The following is a 23208-nucleotide window of genomic DNA, read 5'->3' as shown; positions in this document are numbered from 1 at the left end:
GGGTCCCCACGCTCAGCAGCAGCCCAGGCGAGTGGGCCAGACACAGCTGCCTCCCAGTAAAGCACTCAACGTCACGTTTTTGGCCAAAATTAGTAAACTTTATTTGAACTTCAAAAAAATAAAATAACAGACGAAAGGCAGCTTTAGCTTTGTTCTTCCATAGGATCAGATAGAATGACCCAAAGCAGGAACTACCCCCGAGAAGTTAAAATACCCTTTACCCCCAGTCAAGCCACAGGCAAGGAGGGATCCTCAATTCGGGGACGGGCCCGGGGTGGGTGGGGTAGGAAGACCACCAGAGCCAGGCGAGTGGATTCTGAGACAGCACGAGTGGAGAACGAGACAAGAAGCCCCAGCGGAAACAGAACCAGAACGTCAACGAGGAACTTCGTCACAAGAACTATGTACAAGGGAGGCGGGCCGGGGGCCTGCGCCTCGTGAGGGCACCCCCCGGGCTGCCCTTCGCCCTGGCCGATGGCCGCTGCGCCCCGCTCACCCTCAGTTCTCCTCATCACTGTCGTCTGGGCTGATGGCCGGGCTGGTGAGGCTGTAGGTGGGGCTGGTGGGCGAGTAGCCGGGGGAGGTGGGCGAGTAGGTGGAGCCTTTGGGGGAGGTGGGCGAGTAGGTGGGGCTGGTGGGCGAGTACTTGGGGGAGGTGGGCGAGTAGGTGGGGCTGGTAGGCGAGTACTTGGGGGAGGTTGGGGTATAGACCGGAGAGGTTGGCGAGTAAGTAGGAGACGTTGGGGAATATTTTGGGGTGGTAGGTGAGTAGGTGGGGCTGGTGGGTGAGTACTTGGGGGAGGTGGGTGAGTACTTGGGGCTGGTGGGTGAGTACTTGGGGGAGGTCGGGGTGTACTCCGGGGAACTGGGGCTGTAAGAGGGACTGGTGGGGGTATACTTCGGCGAGGTGGGGCTATAGCTGGGGGAGCTGGGGCTGTAGCTGGGGGAGCTCGGGGTGTAGGTCGGAGACTGCGGTGTGTATCGTGGGCTTGACGGGGAGTAGCTTGGCGAGGTCGGGGAGTAGCTGGGTGAAGTCGGAGAGTAGCTGGGAGAGGTTGGGCTGTAGTTAGGGCTTGTCGGTGTGTAGTTGGGGCTCGTCGGGGAGTAGCTGGGTGATGTTGGGCTATAGCTGGGGGACGTTGGGGTATAATTGGGACTGGTCGGAGAGTAGTTAGGGCTGGTCGGGGAGTAGCTCGGGGATGTTGGGGAGTAGCTGGGGGATGTGGGAGAATAGCTGGGGGAGGTGGGGGAGTAGCTGGGGGAGGTGGGGGAGTAGCTGGGAGAGGTCGGGGAGTAGCTGGGAGAGGTCGGGGAGTAGCTGGGAGAAGTGGGAGAGTAGCTGGGAGAGGTGGGGGAGTAGCTGGGAGAGGTGGGAGAGTAGCTCGGGGAAGTGGGAGAATAGCTGGGAGAGGTTGGGGAGTAGCTGGGAGAAGTCGGGGAGTAGCTCGGAGACGTTGGAGAGTAGCTGGGGGAGGTTGGGGAGTAGCTGGGTGACGTGGGGCTATAGTTAGGACTGGTGGGGGAGTAGGACGGAGAGGTCGGGGAGTAGGAGGGCGAGGTAGGGGAGTAGGAGGGGCTCTGGGGTGTGTAGCCCCCGGGGGAGCGAGGCTCGTAGGCAGGAGACGTGGGTGAGTAGCTAGGAGACATGGCACCGCCTGGAGGAGGAAAAGCCGAGAGGAGCCACGTGAGGGAGAGTCACCCGGAGGGAAGGACCGGGACGAAATGGACTTGGCCCCCACACACGGACAGGGCCTGCTCACCTGGTGAGGGGATGTAGGGGCTCGAGGGGCCCGGGGAGCCCGGCGAGCCTGGCGTGGGGGACCACGCGGGGGAGTAGCCTGGACTGAAGCCGCTGGCATCCGAAGCAGCACTAGGGGAGAAGCCAGCCGCCCCTGGGGTCATCCCACTTCCTGTGGAGCGACAGACAGAGGAAACAGCCATTAAAACCAGAGCTGGAGCCCCCCCCCCCCCGAACTTGCCCCACCCCACGCCTTCCGACACGGAGACTCCTCACCCTCCTGTGACCCCCCCGGGGGCCCCTCTGCCAGCCGGGGTCACTCACCGACACTGGGAGACCAGGCGCCATAGGCCGGAGTGGCTCCCTGGTTCCAGGGAGTCATGGCCGGAGAGATCCCTCCCATGGGACTGGGCGCCGAGCCGAAGAACATGCCGGTGGCTGTGCGAGGAGGATGCACGGGGACCGGTGAGCACTGGTCTGGGGACCGGCCTGTCCCCCCCCCCCCCCCGCCCCCCGCGCCCTCCTACTCACGTCCGGCGGCCCCCAGGCCAGGGATGTTGGTGGGGATCTCCATGCCGTACTTGCACTTCTCCGCGTCGAGCAGGAGGTCGAAGCAGCCGGTGCCGGCCGGAGCGAGCTGGCCCAGCATGATGTTCTCAGACACGCCCTTCATGGGGTCGCTCTCGCCGTGCGCGGCCGCTTCCATGAGCACATCCACCTGAACGGCCGGAGGACGGGCCCCCCCCCTCGTGAGCCCCGCCACTCCCAGTGCTCCGCGGCCGCTCCGCCCCCGGCGCACACGCCCCGCCCGCCCGCCCGACGGGGCAAGGGCAGCGGCAACGCCTCCCCTCTTGCCACGGCGCTCCCTCCTCCCGCCCCCTCTGTCCGCCCCTGCTCCGTTCCGCCATTACCGTTTCCTCAAAGGAGCATTTCATGAGAGGTCCCGTATCCTGGCGGTTAACCCCGTGTCGCGTGATGGCCATCAAGTGGCCACGACAGGTCATGGTATCACACAGGAGAGCCAAGTGGCGGTAATTGACGTAGGAACCGTCGAAGGAGATGACGTGGTAGAGCTCTCGCTCCAAGGCCTTCCGCACGGCTTCGATGCCCAGCACCTGGCACGGGGTTGGGGGTGAAGGGTCAAGACCGAGTGACCGTGCTCTCCTCTTGCCCCCCGCCCCCCGTCCGGAGGGACAGTCGGGAGTCGGTGCGGCCCAGACTCAACAGCGGACTCGGGCACGGATAACGCTGAGCGAGGAGATGCGGCGCGGGAGCTTCCGGGCCCGAGCGGCTCACCGTGAAGATCTCCACGATGTCGTTGGACGTGGTGCGCACAGGGTCCACGTCCTTCTCACTCAGCACCCGCATCAGGCTCACACCGTCGGTCTCCAGGATCCACTCCTGCAGGGCCTTGAATTCTCCGTCCTCCGTGATGATGATCTTCTTCTTGTTGTCCGTCTGCGGCAGGTGCATGTACACCTGCGGGGATGGCGTGAGCTCCCTGGGGGCGGGGGCGGGGGGCGGGGCGGGAGCTCACTGGGGGCGGGACGGGGCGGGAGGGCTGACCTTGCTGATCTGCTCGATGCCCTGCAGGGTCATGTCCGTCAGCATGTTGGACTCGATGCAGCGCAGGAAAACGTCGTCGTCCATCTTGTCCACCACCTCCTCTTCCTGTGCCAAGAGCGAAGCCAGAGTCTCAGAACCCTCATCGCGTCCTGGGCTCACTCACGCCCAACCTCAGCGCCCCCAGGGAACCCACGAGTCGAGTCAGGCGCCAGACCCTGCCCCCCTCTGTCCCACTGAGTTCCCTTTCATCGTGTTTTTACGATCCTAATAAAAGAAACCTAAGGAAAAGCACCCACACTCCACCCTCCTAACACAATTTCCGTGTGTGTGTGTGTGTGTGTGTGTGTGTGTGTGCGCGCGCGCATCTGTGCACACACGGCCCCAGGACTGTAACTGCACAAGCAGCACCACCCCCTGCCTTAATGGCACTCACTACTTGCCCAGGCCGCTACTTCCTGGACAAATGAGCTCGTTCACGGAGATCTAGAGCATAAGATGTCGAGACACGTCAAAATCCTGGAGTCTACTCTCCGATGGTTCGACAGTAAGTTCTGAGTTTTTGTTATTAATACACCAGGCACCCCACATGCTGAACAGCATTTTTGGAGCGGTGCTCAGAAGGGAAGTCACCGGTCCAACATTTCCTTGGGTCTTGTGATACCCGCTGGCATGCCACCTTCCACGGGACACGGCAATTTTGCTGTCAACCTGCCCCTGGCTCTGCCCTCATGCAGGAGCCTCCCGTGAGGAAAGCCCAGTGACTCCCCTGCTTCGACACCATCTGTTTTTTCGACAGGGCCGCTGCCCCGGTTTTCCAAGGCTTCTGCGGCTAAAAGTCTGGGAATCCCTGCTACTCCCCCACTCCCCATCCCTACGGCAGCCGGCGTGCCTGGTCCCTCAACGCTTCCATCGGGACTTCTCTGGCCCGAACGAGGCTTCACAGCCTTTCACACCCGACGCTGCCGATCCCCTAGGGCGTCCGTTACCTCCTGCATCTTGTTCTCGTCGCTGTTCATGATGCGGATGCGCAGCACCAGCTTCTCTGCGTTATCATCGTTAAAGATGCAATTCAAGTCATCGCCAAAACCTGGTGGGGAGGAAGTACCGTGAGAAAGACGGCCGCGACCACACCTCGCAGTCACTGTGCATCCACTGCCCTCCCAGACGGGGCTCCTTCTGGCTTCTCCTCCCTCTCACAGAACTGTCTAGAAGGGGGGGAAACACTGAGCACGGAAGGCACAGAGGGAGGGTGGCTCGCTGGGGATGGGCGGGCGGTGACGTGACAGACGGGGAGCCCAGGCAGGACCCCGAGCCGGGCCTGCCCCCGCCGCCTCACCGGCATTGATCTTTTCGGCAATCTGCTCCATGGTCAGCTTCCGGTCAGTCATGTGCTTCCGGTCCAGCTCCACCCGCAAAAGCCAGGGGGAGATTCGGGCCACGTCAAAGTCAGGCATCTCATAGTAGACGTTCACCCACTCCTGGTCCTCGGCCACCACTGTGCTCTGAGGGTTGGGGTCGTAGTAGATGGCTGTGTTGGCGGTCACCTTCCTCAACGTCGTATGCTCCAGGCGGCACAGGATGTCCTGGGACAAAGAGGGATTGATGACACGGCACGTGGGTGGCTCCAAAGACCCCTCCAAACCCTCTGTAGAGAGGAGTTATTCCAGGATGAGAGTTCTCCTTTTCATCCTGCCAGGAAGTCCACCGACCCACCCCCTACCTTGGCCCTCTCGGCGTCCCGAGCAGACTGGCCCAGCAGGAAGACCGTGAGTGACGGGGTCTTTGGTTTCTTGGAAATGTTGATCAGCTCCTTGAGTCGCGGCACGCCCAGGGTCACGTTCTTGGCAGACACACCGGCGTAGTGGAAGGTGTTCAAGGTCATCTGGGTGGCAGGTTCTCCAAGGGACTGTGCAGCCAGGGCCCCCACCATCTCCCCGGGATGGGCCTGCGGAGTAAGAAAGGCCAGCATCAGAATCAGCAAACCCCTCCCTTCTGGCCGAGAACGAGACGCAGTCAGGACGGGGACAGAGGCGTCTGCACGAGGCAGAGACTTAAAGTGGAGTCCCGCATACCCCTCCCTTCCTCAGTGCCTCAAGTGACACACGTTTGCCCCCAGGGGGTGCACACCCAGAAAAAGGCTCTCCCACCCAAAACCCCCATTTCTAAAGGACGCCAACATTACAGGCTAAATGTTCACTCTATAGCAGTTTTCCGAATAGGAAGCTCCCAGTTGTCATCGAGGTTAAGAGCACATCAAATTTAACCCTTCGACGCGAATCATACGGTACGTAGCCTTTTCAGACCGACTCCTTTCACTTAGATACAAGTTACCGTGTCGTCTTCTGATGGCTGGGCCCCTCACGGCTTTCATCACAGAATAATATTCCTTTGTACGGGTTTAGCACTTTGGTTTACCCATTCGTCAGTGGATGGACTTTCGGCCTGTTTCCACCGCCTGGCTATTAGGAATGATGGGGCCCTGAACACTTGTACTGGGTCTTGTGGACACACACTCCACAGTCTCTTGGGGACACTCCTAGTGGGACTGCTGGTTCAAACGGGAACTCTGTGTCCCACCTGGAGAGGAGCAGCGGGCCCTGATCCCCAGCAGCGGTCCAGGAGACTTCGGATTCCTCCACATCCGCGCCCGCCGTCCCTTTATTCCCCACTGTAGCCATCCTAAACTCGTGGGGCGTGAACTCGTGGGGGTAGCTCACCGTGGCTTTCACCCACAGTTCCTTGACAGCTGAGGACGTCGAGCATCTCTTCACGTGTGTACTGCTCACTTACGTGAACTCTTCAGGGGAAAGGTCTACTCTAATCCTTTGACATTTTTCTTTTTGTTGCTGACTCTCAATAGTCCTTTGTGTATTTTTCATATACAACCTTGTCACGTATGTGATTTGCAAATGTTTCCTCCTGCTCGGGATTGTCTTCTTATTTTCTTGCTGGTATCCTCGGATACTGGATTTACGTCAAATATATTTGGAAGTACGCCTATAATTGTAACGCTTCTCTCTTCCCACTACTCTGTAAAATCCTTAAAGACAGTGACGGTGTGGCGCCTGGCTGGCTCAGTCAGTCAGGCGTCTGACTCTTCATTTCTGCTCAGGTCATGATCTCACGACCATGAGTTTGAGCCTCACGTGGGGCTCTGTGCTGACAATGCGGGGTCTGCCTGGGATTCTCTCTCTTCCTCTCTCTGCCCCTCTCCCACTCATGCTCTCTAAATAAATAAAGTTAAAAAAAAAAAACAAAACCACGGGTAGTATACCTAGTTGCTGTCTTGCTCACTCTCCCCGATGCCCTACCTCCACCTAAACTGGAATTCGGCACACGGCAGGCACTCGAAGAAAATAAAGAACAACCCTCCCATTTCATAGCGCAACCACGCAGCTTCTTTCTTGTACAACTGCCTGTCCTGGAGTGGTCACTCTGTCCCTCCAAGGCCCAGTTTTCGCGTCTGAAACATGGGGCTCCCAAGTCGCCCGGTGGTCTCGAGACCGCCAAGAACTGAAGCAGCCCCTCCACGAACAAGGGCCGTCACCGGCGGGGGGTGGGGGGGCTGCTCTCAGAGCCCAGACGCGTCAGCAGGTCAAAGGAGAAGAGCAAGGCTGAGAACACCACTCACGATGGCTTGGTTGAACTTGGACTCGATCTCTCCGAGCAGCCAGTCGAAGGCCTCCCCGCTGAGCCGGAACTCCTCGGCCATGCGGCGGGAGCAGAGCGTGGAGCGCAGGTGGATGTTGAAGAGAAGCGTGGCGTTCTCCTGGGCTTGCCGGCTCAGGGGGTCGTCCCCATTCACGATCACCAGCTTCTTGCTCAATTCCTTGACTCCTGGGACGGCCAAAGGAGGTAAAGAAGTGGCGGACCGGGGCCCAGCTCCCTCCTGTCCCCCCGCCCGGCCCGGAGACCCCAGAGCGGCTACTCACCCTCTACGACCTTGATGGGGTGCAGGTCGGAGGGGAGGCGAGGGTTGATGTGGAAGATCTTCTGAGCGTTCCAGATCATGCGCAGCAGGTTGCAGGGGAGGACCACCTGTGGGAGGACGAGAGGGAGCGAGGGTCGCGAGTGGGCACACTCTCTCGGGGGCGGCAGCTCGCCAGCCCAGCCTTCCCACCCACGCGTACCTTGCTGTCGCCAGTTGGGAAGATGACCCTGAGCACCTCCCGATCCTCACGCATCCGCTCAAATTCGCGCTCCAGCTCGTTCTGAATGTGCGCGTTGCTCAGCACGTCCTTCACCAGGTCCTCCTGCAGAGTCCGCCGCAGGGCCCTCTCGTTGGTGTAATCGAAGCGGAACCTGCATGCGGCAGGAGGTGGCGTCAAGGGGCAGGCGGGCCCAGGGCCTGACCCCTGTCCGGGGCACCGAGGCTCCTGAAGGGGCAAGGTCTGCACAACGGGGCTGTGGAGGCGAGACTCTCGGGCAGGGAAACTGCAAAAAGGACCTGGGGTGGGGCAGCCCGTCTGGGTTTGCTCTGTCGGGTCATCGGGCACGGGCCGGGGCCGGGTCTCAGGTCTGTTCCCCACCCACCCACCCACCCACTCCCACCACACGGCGTCCGTCACCCGGGTGGGCGTGGGGCTCTGGGGGATCGAGCTGCCTGCGAGGCACAGTCCAGGCGAGCAGTCTGTGTGCAGGGAGGGGGGCTCCCCGGGAGGCGAGAACCACCCCCTGCCTCCTCCTCACTTCTTCTCAAAAGCCTTGTTGGACGGCTTGAGGGTGGCCAGGTTCTGGAACTCGACGCTCTCGCCGGCCAGGCCGTCCTCGCCGTAGCGGAGCTGCACCACCTGGTTGATGGAGTTGCGCACGGTGGCATCGTACTTCACCATCACCGACTCCATGGACTTGATGAGCCGCCGCTGGATGTACCCTGCAAGAAGGTCACCGGGGCCTCACCACGGGCCGCAGGGCAATGAGGCGAACACGTGGCCCGAAGAGCCTCTCTCAGAGTGAGCCCTGCCGGCGGCCCAAGGGCCTTAGCCCACCCGAACCTCAGAGGGGGCAGCCGGTAGCCCCCTGGTCCCCGAGGCCTCTCCGTGAAAGCCGAGCCTACCACCACCCGGAACCGGGCCCAGAAGAGTCCCTTAGGAACCAGCCACCGGACGGGGCCCAGAAGAGTCCCTTAGGAACCAGCCACCGGACGGGGCCCAGAAGAGTCCCTTAGGAACCAGCCACCGGACGGGGCCCAGAAGAGTCCCTTAGGAACCAGCCACCGGACGGGGCCCAGAAGAGTCCCTTAGGAACCAGCCACCGGACGGGGCCCGGAAGAGTCCCTTAGGAACCAGCCACCGGACGGGGCCCAGAAGAGCGCCCTAGGAACCAGCCCCTGCGTCACAGTGCACGACAGAGACCCCGAGCTCCTCCCCTGCACATGGAAGGCTGCAGGGCCGTCACACGGGGGCGACTCCCTGGCTGTGGCTGCCGTTCCCCCCACGAGGGACAAACCACATGTCCAGGAGAACGCCTACCCCTCCCTCCACGCCCTGCGCTCGCCCCCCCCCCACCCCGGCCCCGACCGATACGCACGGGCCCGAAGGCCTCACCAGTCTCAGCTGTCTTGACAGCGGTGTCGATGAGCCCCTCGCGACCCCCCATGGCATGGAAAAAGAACTCGGTGGGCGTGAGGCCGGCCAGGTAGGAGTTCTCCACGAAGCCTCGGCTCTCGGGCCCGTAGTCGTCCTTGATGAAGTGGGGCAGGGTCCGGTGCTTGAAGCCGAACGGGATCCGCTTGCCCTCCACGTTCTGCTGCCCGACGACGGCGATGACCTGGGAAGTGAGAGGCGGGGTTCACCCGGCGCCCTCTGCACCAGGAGCGGGGGCTCCCCGCACTACCCCCCTCCGCCGCTCCCAGCCTTCTCTGCGGCCCAGATCTGGAAAGACGGGGCTCCCCACCTGGGAGATGTTGATCTTGGAACCTTTGGCCCCGGACACGACCATAGACTTGAAGTTGTTGTATTCAGACAGGGACTTCTGGGCGGAGGAGCCGGTCTTGTCTCGGGCGTCGTTGAGAATGCGGTTCACCTGGTTCTCAAACGTCTGCCGCAGAGTATTCCCCGGGGTGGGCTCCAGCTCATTGTTATGAGCCTTCTCGATGACCTGGGTACGTGGGCGGGGGCAGACCTCAGTGCCCGTCCTACTCCCCTTCCCTCACACCCGCTGGGCTCTCGCGGACATCACGTTCAAAGTCTCTGAGTGTTCTGCCCACCTCTATCACATCCTGCTTGGCCTTCTTGATCGTGTTCTGAATGTCCTGGTAAGTTTTAGAGTCCGCAATGGAGTCCCCGATGCCAATGGTATGACCTAGGGAGAAGGAGAAGCATCAACACCCTCTGAGGGCTCCCCAAAGACCTGGGATGGAATCACAGCCAAGAGAGTGCCAAATCCAAGCAGGGAAGAGAAAAGGCTGGAGAAGAGCAGTAAAAAGACGGAGTAAGGATTCAAAGCAGGTTTGCTAGAGCTTTCTACTCACCCTCGATGAGCAGCCAGTTGTTAATGACGGTCTGAATGTTGGAGTAGAAGAGGCGAGTGATGTCGTGACCCATCTCCAGGTACGAGATGTGGACCAGCGAGCCAGCAGACGTGCCCAGGGACTTCTTACACAAGATGCCCATGATCAGCTCCCCGTTCTCCACCACCACCTGTGCACAAAGCACCCTCTCAAGGCCCCTGCAGCGGCTCCCCTGGAAATCCCACGGATTTCAGCCAGAAGGCCAAGAGGCAATGTGGCGGCCAGGTCCGAATGCTGTTTCCACACACGCAGAGACCAGGTCCTACCTTGGTGTCCCCGGGAGAGATGTGCTTGTAGGGACCACTGTCCTCATCGTCGGGATGGGTGCTGTGGGTGCGGATGCAGTTGATGTGGCCCGGTATGATGAGGGAGAAGATCTGCTTGCCCGTCCACAGGGGACGGGGCTTCAGAATGGCTGGCTGTGGGACCTTCCCGTCCCACGTGGACAGGAACATCAAGAGGTTCATCACCTCACCCTGGGAGGGAAGAGCAGGCCAACAGACTTCAGAACTGCAGGCCCCGCTCTTGAGAATGTCACCTGCCCAAGGGTGACAGCCAGATTCTGGAGGCAGAGAGATGCCAGGAAGTGTTTTCCAAAATTTTAATTGAAAATACGATAGCTAGATTTTGGGTTTTTCCTCTTTTAAACAATAAGTACAAATTACTTTAAATAATTAGGAAGTAACCGGGGTGCCCGGGTGGCTGTCAGTTGTGTCCAACTTCGGCTCAGGTCATGACCTCGCGGTTCATGAGTTTGAGCCCCGTGTCAGGCTCGATGCGGTCAGGGTGGAGCCCTGCCTCGGCTCCTCCGGCTCCTTCTCTCTCTGCCCCTCCCCACTCATGCTCTCTCGCTCTCAAAAAGAAACGAACAAAAAACGAATCGAACAGCGAGCTCAAGTGGTAAACGTTTCGGCCCGTGATCCGCCTGACCTCATTTTCCTTCTGCCTCACATGCAGGTCCGTGTGACACGAGTCAAGGCAAGAGTCCTGGCCCTCCCTCCCAATCATCCCCTCGCCGCCCTGGGGCCCCTCTGCCCGTCCCGAGTCGGGCTCCCTCCCCAGGGGCACACACCCGCTCCAAGAAGACGTCTCTCTTTGTGAATTTGCGCACTGCGGTGAGCGTGTCCTGCACGATGCCCATGACGGGGCGATTGCTCTGGGGGGTGACAATCATGCGTGGCACCATGGCGAGCTCCTGGATCTCCGCCCGGGTCTCCAGAGACTGTGGCAGGTGCAAGTTCATCTCGTCCCCGTCAAAATCAGCATTGTACGGAGTTGTCACGCTGTGGTGACAGACGGAAGCCGGGGTCAGGAAGACGCCTGCAGGGAGGCGTCAGGGAGCAGCCCGGCCCCGCCTGCCTCCCTCAGCCAGGGCGCTGACCTCAGATTCAAGCGGAAAGTCGACCAGGGCAGGATGCGGACCCGATGCCCCATCATGGACATTTTGTGCAAAGTCGGCTGCCGGTTGAAGATAACAATGTCTCCGTCGCACATGTGCCGCTCCACCTGTCGGGGGAAGTGTGGACAGGTCTTAGGGAAGGCGCTGTGAGTGGGAGGACAGGACCGCGGGCCTGAAATGCTCTACACGTGGAAACAGACGACACCGTGGGGTTAATTTCACATGGAACACGTGTCAACCACAAGCTTCGGGCCAGGTTATCAGCGATGACAAGGCACAGTTATCCACCAGCCTCAGGGAACTCAGCTGTGAGAGAAAGCCCAGAGACCCTGGACACGAAGCCTCCTGTTCTGTTCCTCCCCTGGATCTCCCTTCCCTGCCACATACACCCCTCGCGCTGCGCTTGGGTTTATGCGACCCCCACCCCAGATGCCCACGGCCAGCAGCTCTGGCTCCACTAGGAGGCGGCAGTCTCAGAGTCTCCACGCATCTGGATCCTAACCAAGAAGACAGGATCCCCCCGCCCCCAGGGCCCCCCTGCCAGAGAGCTTCCTGCTCAGGGGACAGAGGCCCTGGCCTGTCACGTGCCTTGTAGCCGGTCTGCAGGTGAAGGTCACTGGGCTTGGGGTGGAAACGCAGGTCGATACGATCGCCGTTGTCCCGGATGATGTACTTGGCGCCCGGGTACTGGCTGTTCCCCCTGCGCACCAGCTCCTGAAGTCTAAGGAGGACAGAGGCACGATGAACACACACCTCCCAGGAGCCCCCGCTGCCACACTCAACCGGAGCTCTCGGTGCGGGCCCACTCCCCTCGCGTGTCCACAGCCCTCCCGGCAGGGTCCCAACGCGGAGCCCACCTGTCGATGTTGAAGGGCGTGACGATCTCCGCAAAAGTCATGTTGGCAGCGATGGAGCGGGGCACGCCGACCTGGTCGATGGAGAGGTTGGGGTCGGGGGTGATGACGGTGCGGGCCGAGAAGTCCACTCGCTTGCCCATCAGGTTCCCCCGGACCCGGCCCTCCTTGCCCTTCAACCGCTGCTTCAGGGACTTGAGGGGGCGTCCGGACTTCTGCATGGCCTGTGAGGACACACAGGGAGGCGGCCGCAGTCAGCACAGCCCCTCCTCCGGGGCAGGGACGCAGGGGCGCAGGGCAGGCGGGGGGCGTGCGGACTCACGCGGGGCAGGCCGGGCAGCTCGTTGTCCACCATGGTGGCCACGTGGAACTGGAGGAGCTTCACGTCCTCGGCGATGACATGTGCCGCCGCGCCGTTCTGCTCGTTCCGCCGCAGCTGGTTGTTGATCTTCACGATGTCGGCCAGCTTGTGCGTCAGGTCGTCCTGCGGCGGAAAGTCGGCGTCCTCACCGCCAGGCGCTCGGGGTCTCCCTCCCCCCCGGGCGGGCGGGCCCTGCCCATCCCTCCTCTCCCAGGTACAGAGGCACCTCTGTGACCGTCACCGCATTAAGGGCCTCGTTGAAAGGCGCACGACTAGCAAGCGGCGGTCACCCCTGCACGCCCGCACCCGCGCTGTTCCCTGTCCCCCCCCACCCCCCCCGGACAGGCAGGGTCCCCGGGCCGCCGACCTGGTTGCGGGCGGAGCCCTGCATCACGACGGCGGGCCGCACGGACAGCGGGGGCACGGGCAGCACCGTAACGATCATCCACTCGGGCCGCGCGAAGCGGGGCTCCATGCCCAGCACGAAACACTCCTCGTCGGAGATGCGCTTGAAGATCTCGTGCACGCGCTCGGGACTCAGCAGGATCTTCTTCTCCTGCGAGTCCTCGTTGACGTGCTTCCACTCTGCATACAGCTCGAGGCCGGAGCGCCGGATCCTGGGCTGGTACCGCCCGCAGCCACCGTGGCCCTTCCAGACAGAGGGGGGCCGTCAGAGCCGGGAGGTGCCGGTGCCTCTGTGTCCCCCCGGTGTCTTCTGCCGCCCCCCCTTCCCGCGCGGCGTCCCCGACGGCCGCTACCTTCTCCTTGGCCAGGTCCTCGTCGCCCTCCGGCTGCTCCACACCGAACTTATTGTCCATCTCCTCTCCGCCCTCGCAGATGTTCTTGCCCTTGCACAGGTCGTACACGTGTGTGAGCCGCTTCTTGGGCTGCCCCTTGGACTTGGCCAGAATGTCCTTGATCTTTGGGTTGTTCTGAGGACACGGCAGAGCAGGGTCGGTTGGGCCTGCTCCTCGGCCCCCCCAGGCATCCCCTCCCCTGGGGCCAGGGCCGCCCCCCCCCCCCCCCCCGCCCCACTCACAGAGTCCACGAGAAGTTTGGAGCAGAAGAAGCAGACACAGCGCAGAACTTTCATCGTCTTCACCAGGAAGCCCACGTGAAACACAGGTTTGGCCAGCTCAATGTGGCCAAAGTGGCCAGGGCACTCTGTCATGTTTCCTGTGGGGGGACACACCTCAGAGACCAGGTCCCCAGGTGTCCACCCTCAGGCCGGGGTCCAAGGAGCCCAGCCTCCTGCTCCCTTTGGGGCGCCGCGCCAGCCCCCCAGCACTCACCTGCACAGGTCTGGCAGCGGCCAGTCCGCTCGATCACCCCCTGCCTTGGATCCATCAGCCCCCCAAGCTTGGGGCGGCCTCCCTCAGTCGTCTCGGGGTATTTGATACCCCCCTCGGTCACGGACATTCGTTTCTACAGAGAAAAAGACCAATAACAACTAAATAGGATTCCTACTTTCCAGCTTTCATATGCTAAGGCCTCGAAGAACCCCAACTACCCAGAGCAGAAAGAGCCGGGTATAGCCCGGGGTGAGGGGAACAGGGCATCAGTGTGTGTGCTCCTCTGCGAGTGACAGAGCCAGAGTATCGGGGTCCCAGGCACTGCCAGAGTGGGAGGGGGCGCTCACACTAGCGGGCCGTGGACCCCAGCCCCCAGAGAAGCTGGCTAGCTCTTGGACTCAAGCTCCAGACACCCCTCCAGACCGAATTCCTGGTCTCTGGCATCCACAGGATGCATCCCCAAAGCTGAAAACAAGCCCAGAATCTGAGCCCCTGGCAGCAACCCCTCTGTATGGCACCCCGCCGTGACAGTGCACATGTCCTGCCCCGAGACGTGGCCTGCCGAATAACCGGCTCTCATCCTTGTCACCTCCTCCCCAACAAGGGCCTGGCCAGCTCTTCAGAACCCTTCCTCTTCAGATGGACAGCTCGTGGGAAGACGGGACAGGCAGGTGTGGGAGTGGAAGGTCGGTGAGAATGATCTGGAGAAGTGTACCCAGGCGCCCCAGGAGAGGGAGGCAGAAACCGGGGTGGGATGCTGACAGGGGCGGGAGCGGGGGACAGAGGAGTTCAGAGGCCTGTGTGTGTTAGAGAAGAGGTCTCTGCCCTGGGCGAGAGGCGGGCTAAGGAAACCTTTACTTTTCACACCCTGAAAACCAAGGGCTTTGCAATGAGCTGGGTTTGGCCCACTCGACTTCCAGAGCGAATTCAAACCTAATAAAAGCTTTGATCAGCACGTCAGCTTCAGGCCGGCACCAACCGCGCTCAGTACACCTTGTCTGTCTAACCCTAACTGCTCATCTTCCAGGAATGAGGCCCTGTCCTTAGACAGGAGACACCGGAGGCTGCGTGAAGGGACTTGTCCAAGGCCTCTACCTCCAGGAGCCACCGGAAGTCGGACCCAGGCCTCCGTGGGCCAATCACAGTCCGTCCCGCGGCCCGGTAAGCACCTAAGCTCTGGGGTGCAGCTTCCCGGTGGCAAGCACAACACTGGCTGACTGGTCGTCTCTTCACAGCTGACCGACAGGCACCACAGTCCCACTTTACAGATTACAACACTGAGGGGCCCAAGGACACGGGGCTAGAAAGGAACGGGGCCAGGATCACCTGTGCGTCCTTTCTGGTGCATCATGCCGAGAAAACGGACAGTGGGTTCTAACCGGCACAACGTGGCGACTCCACCTCCTTCCACTACGGCCACCACCAAGTCCCCGAAACCACGCCAGACGGACCAAGGAGCTGCACTCTGCCCGAGCCAGCGGAGCCGGCCAGTCTGAGCTTGTGGGCCTGTGACACTCGGCAGGTGGGCCGCCTCACCAAGCCTCATATCCTTCCCACCTAAGAGGGGGCACTCACGTCAGAAGCCAGTACCTGCCCTTCCTCACCCTCAGGCACAAAATGGTTGAGAGAGCACGGGCTGGGGCCGGAGACCTCTGGTTGGCAACCCTGGCTCCACCATTTACCAACTATGCAACTTCGTTTACCTGCTTAAGCCCAGCACGTGACAGGTGCTCAGTAAATGACAGCGCTCATGATCTAATCACTCGGCAAGCTCTGGTCACTTTCACCTCCTAAACGGGTTCTGAATCTCGCCCCTCTTCTCCAACCCCACAAGCCCGGCCTCAGGTCAGGCCTTTCCTTTGCCGTCTACATCAGAGCATTCCTTCAGTGGCCAGCCTGCCTCTCGTCAATCCGTCCACACACGTGGGGTGCTCCTCTTAAAACGGAAATCTGATCTTTGTACCCTCCTGTCCTCGGAATGACATCCAAGCTCAGTAGGAGGAAGCAGAGCTTACGAAATGGGTTTTATGATGTTTCTACCTTCCTTTCTCTTCCCACCTGGGTAACAGACGCCCCTGCGGTCTCCCCATCCGCCAGCACGTGTGCTGCCCTCCTCATTGTCTTCTGGAAGGCCCTTCCCCACAAGGCAAATTGCTATTTAAAGACCCAGCTCAGGCATTGCTTCTCCCAGAAAGCCTTTCCAGAGCCTCCCCAAGACAGACCGGCACCCCTCCTCTAGGCTTCCATAACCCCTCTCCCACTGCACCTCTCCTAATGCAATCAAATGACCTACTGGGGGGGGGGTCTGTCTTCCCACAGATTATAAGCATCACTCGGCAGACAGCATTTCTCTCTCGTCCTGGATCCCACGGCCCCTAATGAATGTTTGTGAGACGGAACTCCACCGCTCAGGACCCCCCGGTACAGGGAAGTGTGTTCAAAGAACTTGGAAAAAAGACTGGCCCCTGCCAGCCAAGCCCGCGATCCCCTCATAACGGGTCTGACCAGCCATGCTGAGCAGAAACCTAACGGTCTACTGATGTGAGGCTGAGAAGGCTCTGAGCACCCACAACGTTCATCAGGAGGACAAGGCTGGGGTGACTGGATTCCCAGAGCTGGAACCCCTTCAGCTGCATCGTGTCTTGTGAGAAAACCAAAGGCTCTGCTCACCTTGAAGGAAACGCAGGAAAGCAGAAGCGGGCCTGACTCTGGCTGCCACAAGGGTCACTAGAGAGCTCAGGGCGACCCAGCTCAAAACTCTGTGGCTTTCTCTGCTCCGAGCCCAAGCCCACCAAGCCACCCACCTGCAAGGACTATTCTGCTTGCTGGTATTGGGAAGCAGCTGGGGGCTGTCCTGGAATGTTCTGGAATATCTCCCTACCAGAAGGTAACACACTTCATTTTGGATTATACATATACATGACATCAGCCCGCAGCCTTTCATCCAAACCCTGGTTCTCATGACCTACGTAAGGGGTAGGCTCCTGAGGGGGTGGCTGGTCCCAGAGGGTGGCCCTGAGGTCACAGAACAGAAGCCTGCCACAGAGTCTCAGGAAACACTCATTCTCTTTTCTCTGCCTTTAGAGAAACACACTTGGAGGGGCGCCTGCGTGGCTCAGTCGGTTAGGCATCTGTCTCTTGATCTTGGCTCAGGTCACGATCTCATGGTTTGTGAGATTGAGCCCCGCGTCGGGCTCTGAGCTGACAGTGCAGAGCCTGCTTGGGATTCTCTCTCTCTCTTTCTCTCCCCCTCCCCAACCTGCATGTGTGTTCTCTCAAAATAAATAAACATGAAAGAAAGAAAGAAAGAAAGAAAGAAAGAAAGAAAGAAAGAAAGAAAGAAAGAAAGAAAGAAAGAGAAAGGAGGGAGGGAAGGGAGGCAAGGAAGGAAGGAAGGAAGGAAAGAAGAAAACACTCGTCCTTGGAACTGGGCTTTGGGCCACTTGTACAGATGCGGTACCCGCCCTGCCCCCGCGACATCTATGCTCCAACCACAGAGATCTCTCAAAATTCCTCTCCTTCACATGCCCCCTTCCCGGTACACTTCTTTCCGTTCTTTAAGATCCAATCCAATGTCCCCTCTCCGTAATGGTCACTGAGCTGTCCCTGGCCTCGTCCACCCCCCAAGAGGTGCTCGGCCGCCGTCTTTCCTTGTTTCCTCCCGTCTCTCGCACCGGCCCGCAGTCCTTGAGGGCAAGGATCATGTTGCACAGTGGCCAGCATGTGATAGGGCTCAGCAAGTAGCTGCTGCAAGAACAGGAAGTCCTTCCTTAGATTATAAATAACGTGAGGACGAGAATAAGCTTCTGATCCGCCGACATAACCCACACGTATCAGAATCTATTACTGTTTTAAATCCTTCTTGGAGTAAGTTGAGGTGTAAATAAATAAAGTTATACTCTTCCTGGCAGATGGCTGCTTTTAACGAAAAGGAGCCAATCTTGTCACATGTAACGGAGCACTCGTCTCCCCTGACTTGGTACCAGCTTTGCAGGAAAGTCCCAGCGCCAGCCCTCCTTGCGTCCTCGCCCTCACTCCGCAACATCCAAACCCGCCACAATGGCCGAGAGAGCAGCTCTTTCTTACGGCCATTTTTTTTTTTTAAGGTTATTTCTTTATTTTGAGACAGAGACAGCGTGAGTAGGGGAGAAGCAAGAGGAGGGGGAGAGAGAATCCTAAGCAGGCTCTGCACCGTCAGCACACAGCCTGAGGTGGGGCTCGAACTCACAAAACCGCGAGATCACGACCTGAGCTGAAACCGAGAGTCGGACGCTTAACCGACCGAGCGACCCAGGCGCCCCGTCTTACAGCCATTCTAAGAGCCCTCAGTACCTCGACACACAGCCCTACTCTTAAATACTACCTGCTCCATAAGAGGTCCCTTGCCCGCTGGTCCTCCTACCCGAAGTGGAGCTGTTATTCCCTCAAACTACAAGAGCACTATATAAACTGCAAGCCATGCAGGGTAAAATCACTTTCCCATAAGCCTGCCCACCAGAGATGACCCCCCCCACCCCCGTCCAGTTTTGCGAGCAGCTGGCCTGCCACACGCTTTTTAAAATGCAAGTATGTTCCGGGGCACCTGGATGGCTCAGGTCACGATCTCTCAGGTTCGTGCATCTGGCTCTGGGCTGACAGCTCAGAGCCTGGAGCTGCTTCGGATTCTGTGTGTGAGTGTGAGTGTGTGTGTGTGTGTGTGTGTGTGTGTCTCTGCCCATCCCCCAGTCACGCTGTCTTTCTAAAATGAAAAAACCTTGACATTTTTTTAAAATAAAAAAAATAGGGGCGCCTGGGTGGCGCAGTCGGGTGGGCGTCCGACTTCAGCCAGGTCACGATCTCGCGGCCCATGAGTTCGAGCCCCGCGTCAGGCTCTGGGCTGATGGCTCAGAGCCTGGAGCCTGTTTCCGATTCTGTGTCTCCCTCTCTCTCTGCCCCTCCCCCGTTCATGCTCTGTCTCTCTCTGTCCCAAAGATAGATAAACGTTGAAAAAAAAAAAATTAAAAAAAAAAAAAATAAAATAAAATAAAATAAAATAAAAAAAATAAGGGGCGCCTGGGTGGCGCAGTCGGTTAAGCGTCCGACTTCAGCCAGGTCACGATCTCGCGGTCCGTGAGTTGGAGCCCCGCGTCGGGCTCTGGGCTAATGGCTCAGAGCCTGGAGCCTGTTTCCGATTCTGTGACTCCCTCTCTCTCTGCCCCTCCCCCGTTCATGCTCTGTCTCTCTCTGTCCCAAAGATAGATAAACGTTGAAAAAAAAAAAATTAAAAAAAAAAAAAATAAAATAAAATAAAATAAAAAAAATAAGGGGCGCCTGGGTGGCGCAGTCGGTTAAGCGTCCGACTTCAGCCAGGTCACGATCTCGCGGTCCGTGAGTTGGAGCCCCGCGTCGGGCTCTGGGCTAATGGCTCAGAGCCTGGAGCCTGTTTCCGATTCTGTGACTCCCTCTCTCTCTGCCCCTCCCCCGTTCATGCTCTGTCTCTCTCTGTCCCAAAAATACATAAAACGTTGAAAAATAAAATAAAATAAAATAAAATAAAATAAAAAAATAAAATGCAACTATGTTCCTATTTTTACATAAACAGGGTCTCATTCTGCACACTGCTCAGTAACGTTTATCCGATTCCTAAACTTTATTGGTTCCTAGTGCCCTTGGTGTCTCAGTAATTTTCACAGCACTCCCTGGGCCAAGAGAGATCCACTTACTAAGTACCTAAATCCAAACAACTCACTAAACATCTATATCCTACCGACTCAATAGCCATTTGAAACAATACACATAAATTGAGAAAAAGATTCCAATATTTTAGAAAGAAAAACATTTTTATTTCCTAGATAACCACAATTACTTACGACACCTGTTGGGCACGGTACTACTTGGCAGATCTTGGAACCAGATTGGTCAGCACCACCCCGATTTCTTGCTCTAGACTGATTTTTTTCCCCCTGTATCTATTAGCAGCTGCTAAAAACCCAGCTTCCCAAAGATATGACGTCACTGAAAGGGATCTGGCGCCATCTAACGCTGAAAGGCAGCTACCAGGAACTCCAAACTCCCAAGACATCAGACACGTGGAGCTGAGCTCTGGCGCTTCTCCTGAAAATTTAAAACCCCTCACTGGGCCCCTGAGAGTTCGCCGAGGTGGCTCAGCACAGTCTGGGGAACAGGGAACTCAGCCTAACGGGAAGATCTTTTCTCTTCTAGGAATACACGCCCAGAGTTACTCCCTAAGATTCCTATCAGTAAATATCTAGGCAATTTATAATTTCAAACAATATCCTTGTCAAACGACATTGTGATAAAAATCCTCCCACACATATCTTTGTGAACTTGGCAATTATTTCATTCTCTCATTCATTTAACGGGCTCTAATTACACACCAGGATTATGTGCTGGGCACGATTTGAGAGGCTGACGTTATAGAGGTGAATACAAGGTCCCTCACAAAATTTACATCCTCCTGAGGAAGCGAGGAACAGAAAAACTAATCCTTTCAGGTTGTGACAGGCTATGGAGGTAAAATAAGGTCAAGACCATGGGTTAGAGGGGTGCCTGGCTGGCTCAGTCGGCGGAGCACATAACTCTTGATCTCGGGGTTGTAAATTCGGGCCCCACATTGGGTGTCGAGATTATTTAAAAAGAAAAAAAAATGAGAAAGCCAAGAGCCAGGGGTTAGAAATGCACAGGTCAGGAAAGCACCCCGTAACTATAGGCCATCTGAGCAGAGAACACACAGACGGAAAGGCAGAAGCCTGGGGAGCTGCGGGCAATGCCCTAAGCAGCAGGAGCCGTGAATAATAAAGAGGCAGGAATGAACTCATACTGTTGGAAGAATGGGTACCTGGGTGTGGTTAAAGAGCGAAAGAGGAGTCTGGCGAGGAGCTGGAGAGGCAGGCAGGGGGCAGGTAATGCAGGACCCCGCAGGTCAGAGTAAGCCACTCGGACCCTTCGGAGAGGACTGGGCGCAGGGAAGAGCCCGGGGAAAAAGAGCTCTCTAGCCGCTCTGCGCACCGCAGAAGGAACAGCTAGCAGCCGGGGCTACTGCCCGGAAAGACGAGGGCGGCGCGGACCCTGCCGGTCCAGATGGAGATGGTCACAAATGGCTGGATTCCAGGCCTATTTTGAAAGGCAGAGCTGACAGACTGGCAGACGGACCAAGTGGAAGTTGTGAGAAGGCGAGGAATCAAAGACGGCTTTTGGGTTTCTGGCCCGAGGAAGTGGGTGAATGGTAGAGGCGCTTGGCGAACCGGGCAAGACCCGGGGAGGGGCACGCTCAAGAGGAGAAATTAAAGAGGTTTTCATTTCAGGATCCGTTTTTAGAAGCGGTAGGGCCGGAGCAAGGTATATGCATATTAAACAACATCAACTTGTCAGACGGTCCTCCAAAAAGGCGACACCAGTTTATTAGCCTCCTACCAACAGCGGCTAAGCGTGCTCATTTCCCAGGATTTGGGCCAGCAGAGAACAAGCAGATAAAGAAAAAAACACTTCATCTAAATTTGCATGTTTTTATTAGTAAGCTGAATATTTTTTATTGGCCACTTGCACTACTTCCGTGAACTGTTTGTATCCTTTTTCTGCTTGCCTAACAGGTGTGTGCTTTCCTTGCTGGTTTATAAACGTTCCTTGTGTATTAAGAAATCTGACCTCGTCTATCACCGTGCAAATACTGTTTCCCAATCTGCTTTTTAGCTGTCCCCGGTGCCTCCGATAAAGAGAAGCACCTCTTATTTTCAAGTAGTGAAACGTGCCCGGCTCTTCCCTGTATATAAAATGCTTAGCTCAGTGCCTACCATGTGCCCCGCCTGTAATTCATTCATTCCTATTGAGGGGTTCTGTCCCCGGAATCGGCCCCCACAAGGCTTCTGTATGTCTCTAGGGCTTCCTAGTTTATCTTTCTAGACTTAAACCTTAACTCCACCTGGAATTTCTTTGGAATGGTGCGTTTATGAGGTCCTGACTCCTGACACAACTTTCAATTCACGTGGCTGAGCCCTGTCCTCCAGCAAAACGATCTCCATCCACAAACACAGCCATTCAACTCCATTCTCTCCAGCCCACAGGCTCCCTCCAGTTCCCTCCACAAAGGAGTCCAAGTCACCAACAGTTCCCCCCCAGAACTCCCCTCCTCCCTGATCTCTCCTGCTTCCCTTCTTAGCCCTCCTCTTCCTCGGCAATGGGTTCTTCACAGGGCAACCGAAGTAGGAGTAGTCCGTTTTGGGTTTTTTTGTTTTTTTTTTTTTTCCCACGTAAACTTGATGTCCCTCTCCTACTTCTAATTCTCCAATGGCTTCCTATGAAAAATAGAATTAAACCCCAGGATTCCTTACCATGATTTCCAACATCTCACCTGACCTGCCCGGTCTCATGCTTCTCCAGCCCATTTCCACAACTGTCCTCACTCGGCTGAACCCCAGTCACACACACACAATTCTTTGAAGCCCCTGGGGCCACACCAAATTCATGCCTCCCTCAGGCCCTTTGCACCTGCTGTTTCCTCTGTCTGAAGAGCTCTTGTCCCCCAATTTGTGGCCTAGACTACTGGCTGCTTCTCCTCATCCAGGTAATGTCACCTCCCCAGGTAGGGCCTGTGGACCCTGACACTACCCCATCTACAGGAACTTCACACCTCCTGGCAGCGCGCACCGCTTCACTCCATTCAAAGTACTCGCCATTAACGGAATCCCCTCGTTCATTCATTTATGTGCTTAGTGTCTGCTCTGCGTCTATCCCACGACAGGCGTTCAATTCATACTTGCAGAAGGGGAGAGGAGAAAAAGATCTGGGGTCCGGCTTCGTATCCAAACTTGAAAAGCCTCCCCCCCCACCCCCCCCAGAAGTCCTTCTGCATCTACTCCCTCCCGGCTGCGACCAGTCCGCCCCGGCGGCCCGTGCTCGAGGCCCGTCCCCCAGGCCACCGTGGAGCCCCGCCCGCGGCGCGGCAGAGCGCAGAGGGAGGGCAGGCCGCTTACCAGTTCATCCGGACTGAGGACTCCGAACTGCACTCGCTTGATGGTGCGCAGCGGGCATGCGCTGTCCCCGGAGGGGGGGCCACCCCCGTGCATCGCGGAGGCGGGCGCGCTGCGCAGGCGCAAACCTCTCTACAAAAACCCTGCGCCGCCTCCGCCTAGGTGCTCAGACCCCGTCGGGGCGGCCACCGGGAAGGACCTCCCCGAGTTGGGAGGAAAAAGCCGGAGGAGGGAAAGGTGGGGGAGGGAAGAAGGCGGGGAAGTGAAAAGGAGCGAAAGGAGCTCTCCTCCCCCTTTCCGGAGATTTTTCGTCTCCCAAAAAGGAAAAAAAAAGAGGGAGGGGGAAAGGAAAAGGTTTCGGGGGGAGGAAGAAGAAAAAGGGTAACGAATAAATAAGTAACCAGGCTCCTGAACGGCAGAGGTTACGGCAGTTTGTCTCTCCCCCTTCCGGGAGCCGCCTTCTTCTCCAACCGTCCCGGCCGCGCTCTCGGCGCTTCTGAGGAGCGAACTGGCCGAATGAC

The 23208-nt window shown here is 58.0% G+C and overlaps 1 protein-coding gene across 1 annotated transcript; it reads right to left on the bottom strand.

The window, feature by feature from the left end:
- Nucleotides 1-76: 76 nt before the first annotated feature.
- POLR2A (RNA polymerase II subunit A) lies at nucleotides 77-23201 on the bottom strand. The gene is made up of 29 exons (XM_045490236.1): nucleotides 22691-23201; nucleotides 13722-13854; nucleotides 13469-13605; nucleotides 13188-13361; nucleotides 12797-13078; nucleotides 12391-12552; nucleotides 12072-12292; nucleotides 11803-11935; nucleotides 11197-11321; nucleotides 10888-11098; nucleotides 10082-10291; nucleotides 9777-9945; nucleotides 9513-9607; nucleotides 9200-9403; nucleotides 8851-9073; nucleotides 7994-8177; nucleotides 7435-7606; nucleotides 7237-7342; nucleotides 6936-7141; nucleotides 5025-5249; nucleotides 4641-4887; nucleotides 4291-4391; nucleotides 3305-3409; nucleotides 3035-3217; nucleotides 2650-2853; nucleotides 2270-2456; nucleotides 2063-2176; nucleotides 1761-1910; nucleotides 77-1655 (listed from the first exon to the last, which is right to left on the bottom strand). Exons 1-29 carry the CDS (start codon nucleotides 22781-22783, stop codon nucleotides 499-501), a joined length of 5913 nt encoding a protein of 1970 aa, XP_045346192.1. The 5' UTR covers nucleotides 22784-23201; the 3' UTR covers nucleotides 77-498.
- Between the last annotated feature and the right edge of the window lie 7 nt (nucleotides 23202-23208).

This window comes from Leopardus geoffroyi, chromosome E1, assembly GCF_018350155.1.
Source record: "Leopardus geoffroyi isolate Oge1 chromosome E1, O.geoffroyi_Oge1_pat1.0, whole genome shotgun sequence".
Lineage (NCBI taxonomy): Eukaryota > Metazoa > Chordata > Mammalia > Carnivora > Felidae > Leopardus > Leopardus geoffroyi.
Note: the sequence above shows the minus strand (reverse complement) of the source record. Positions and strands in the feature narration are given on the sequence as shown.

Bases quoted from the DNA above. Each gene is read 5' to 3' on its own strand.
- POLR2A (XM_045490236.1), bottom strand. From the start codon at position 22,783: ATGCACGGGGGTGGCCCCCCCTCCGGGGACAGCGCATGCCCGCTGCGC. The intron at 12,293-12,390 runs GTGAGTCCGCAC...GTGTCCTCACAG, and splicing joins AGCTGCCCGGCCTGCCCCGC to GCCATGCAGAAGTCCGGACG. The intron at 7,607-7,993 runs GTGAGGAGGAGG...TGCCGCATGCAG, and splicing joins AACAAGGCTTTTGAGAAGAA to GTTCCGCTTCGATTACACCA.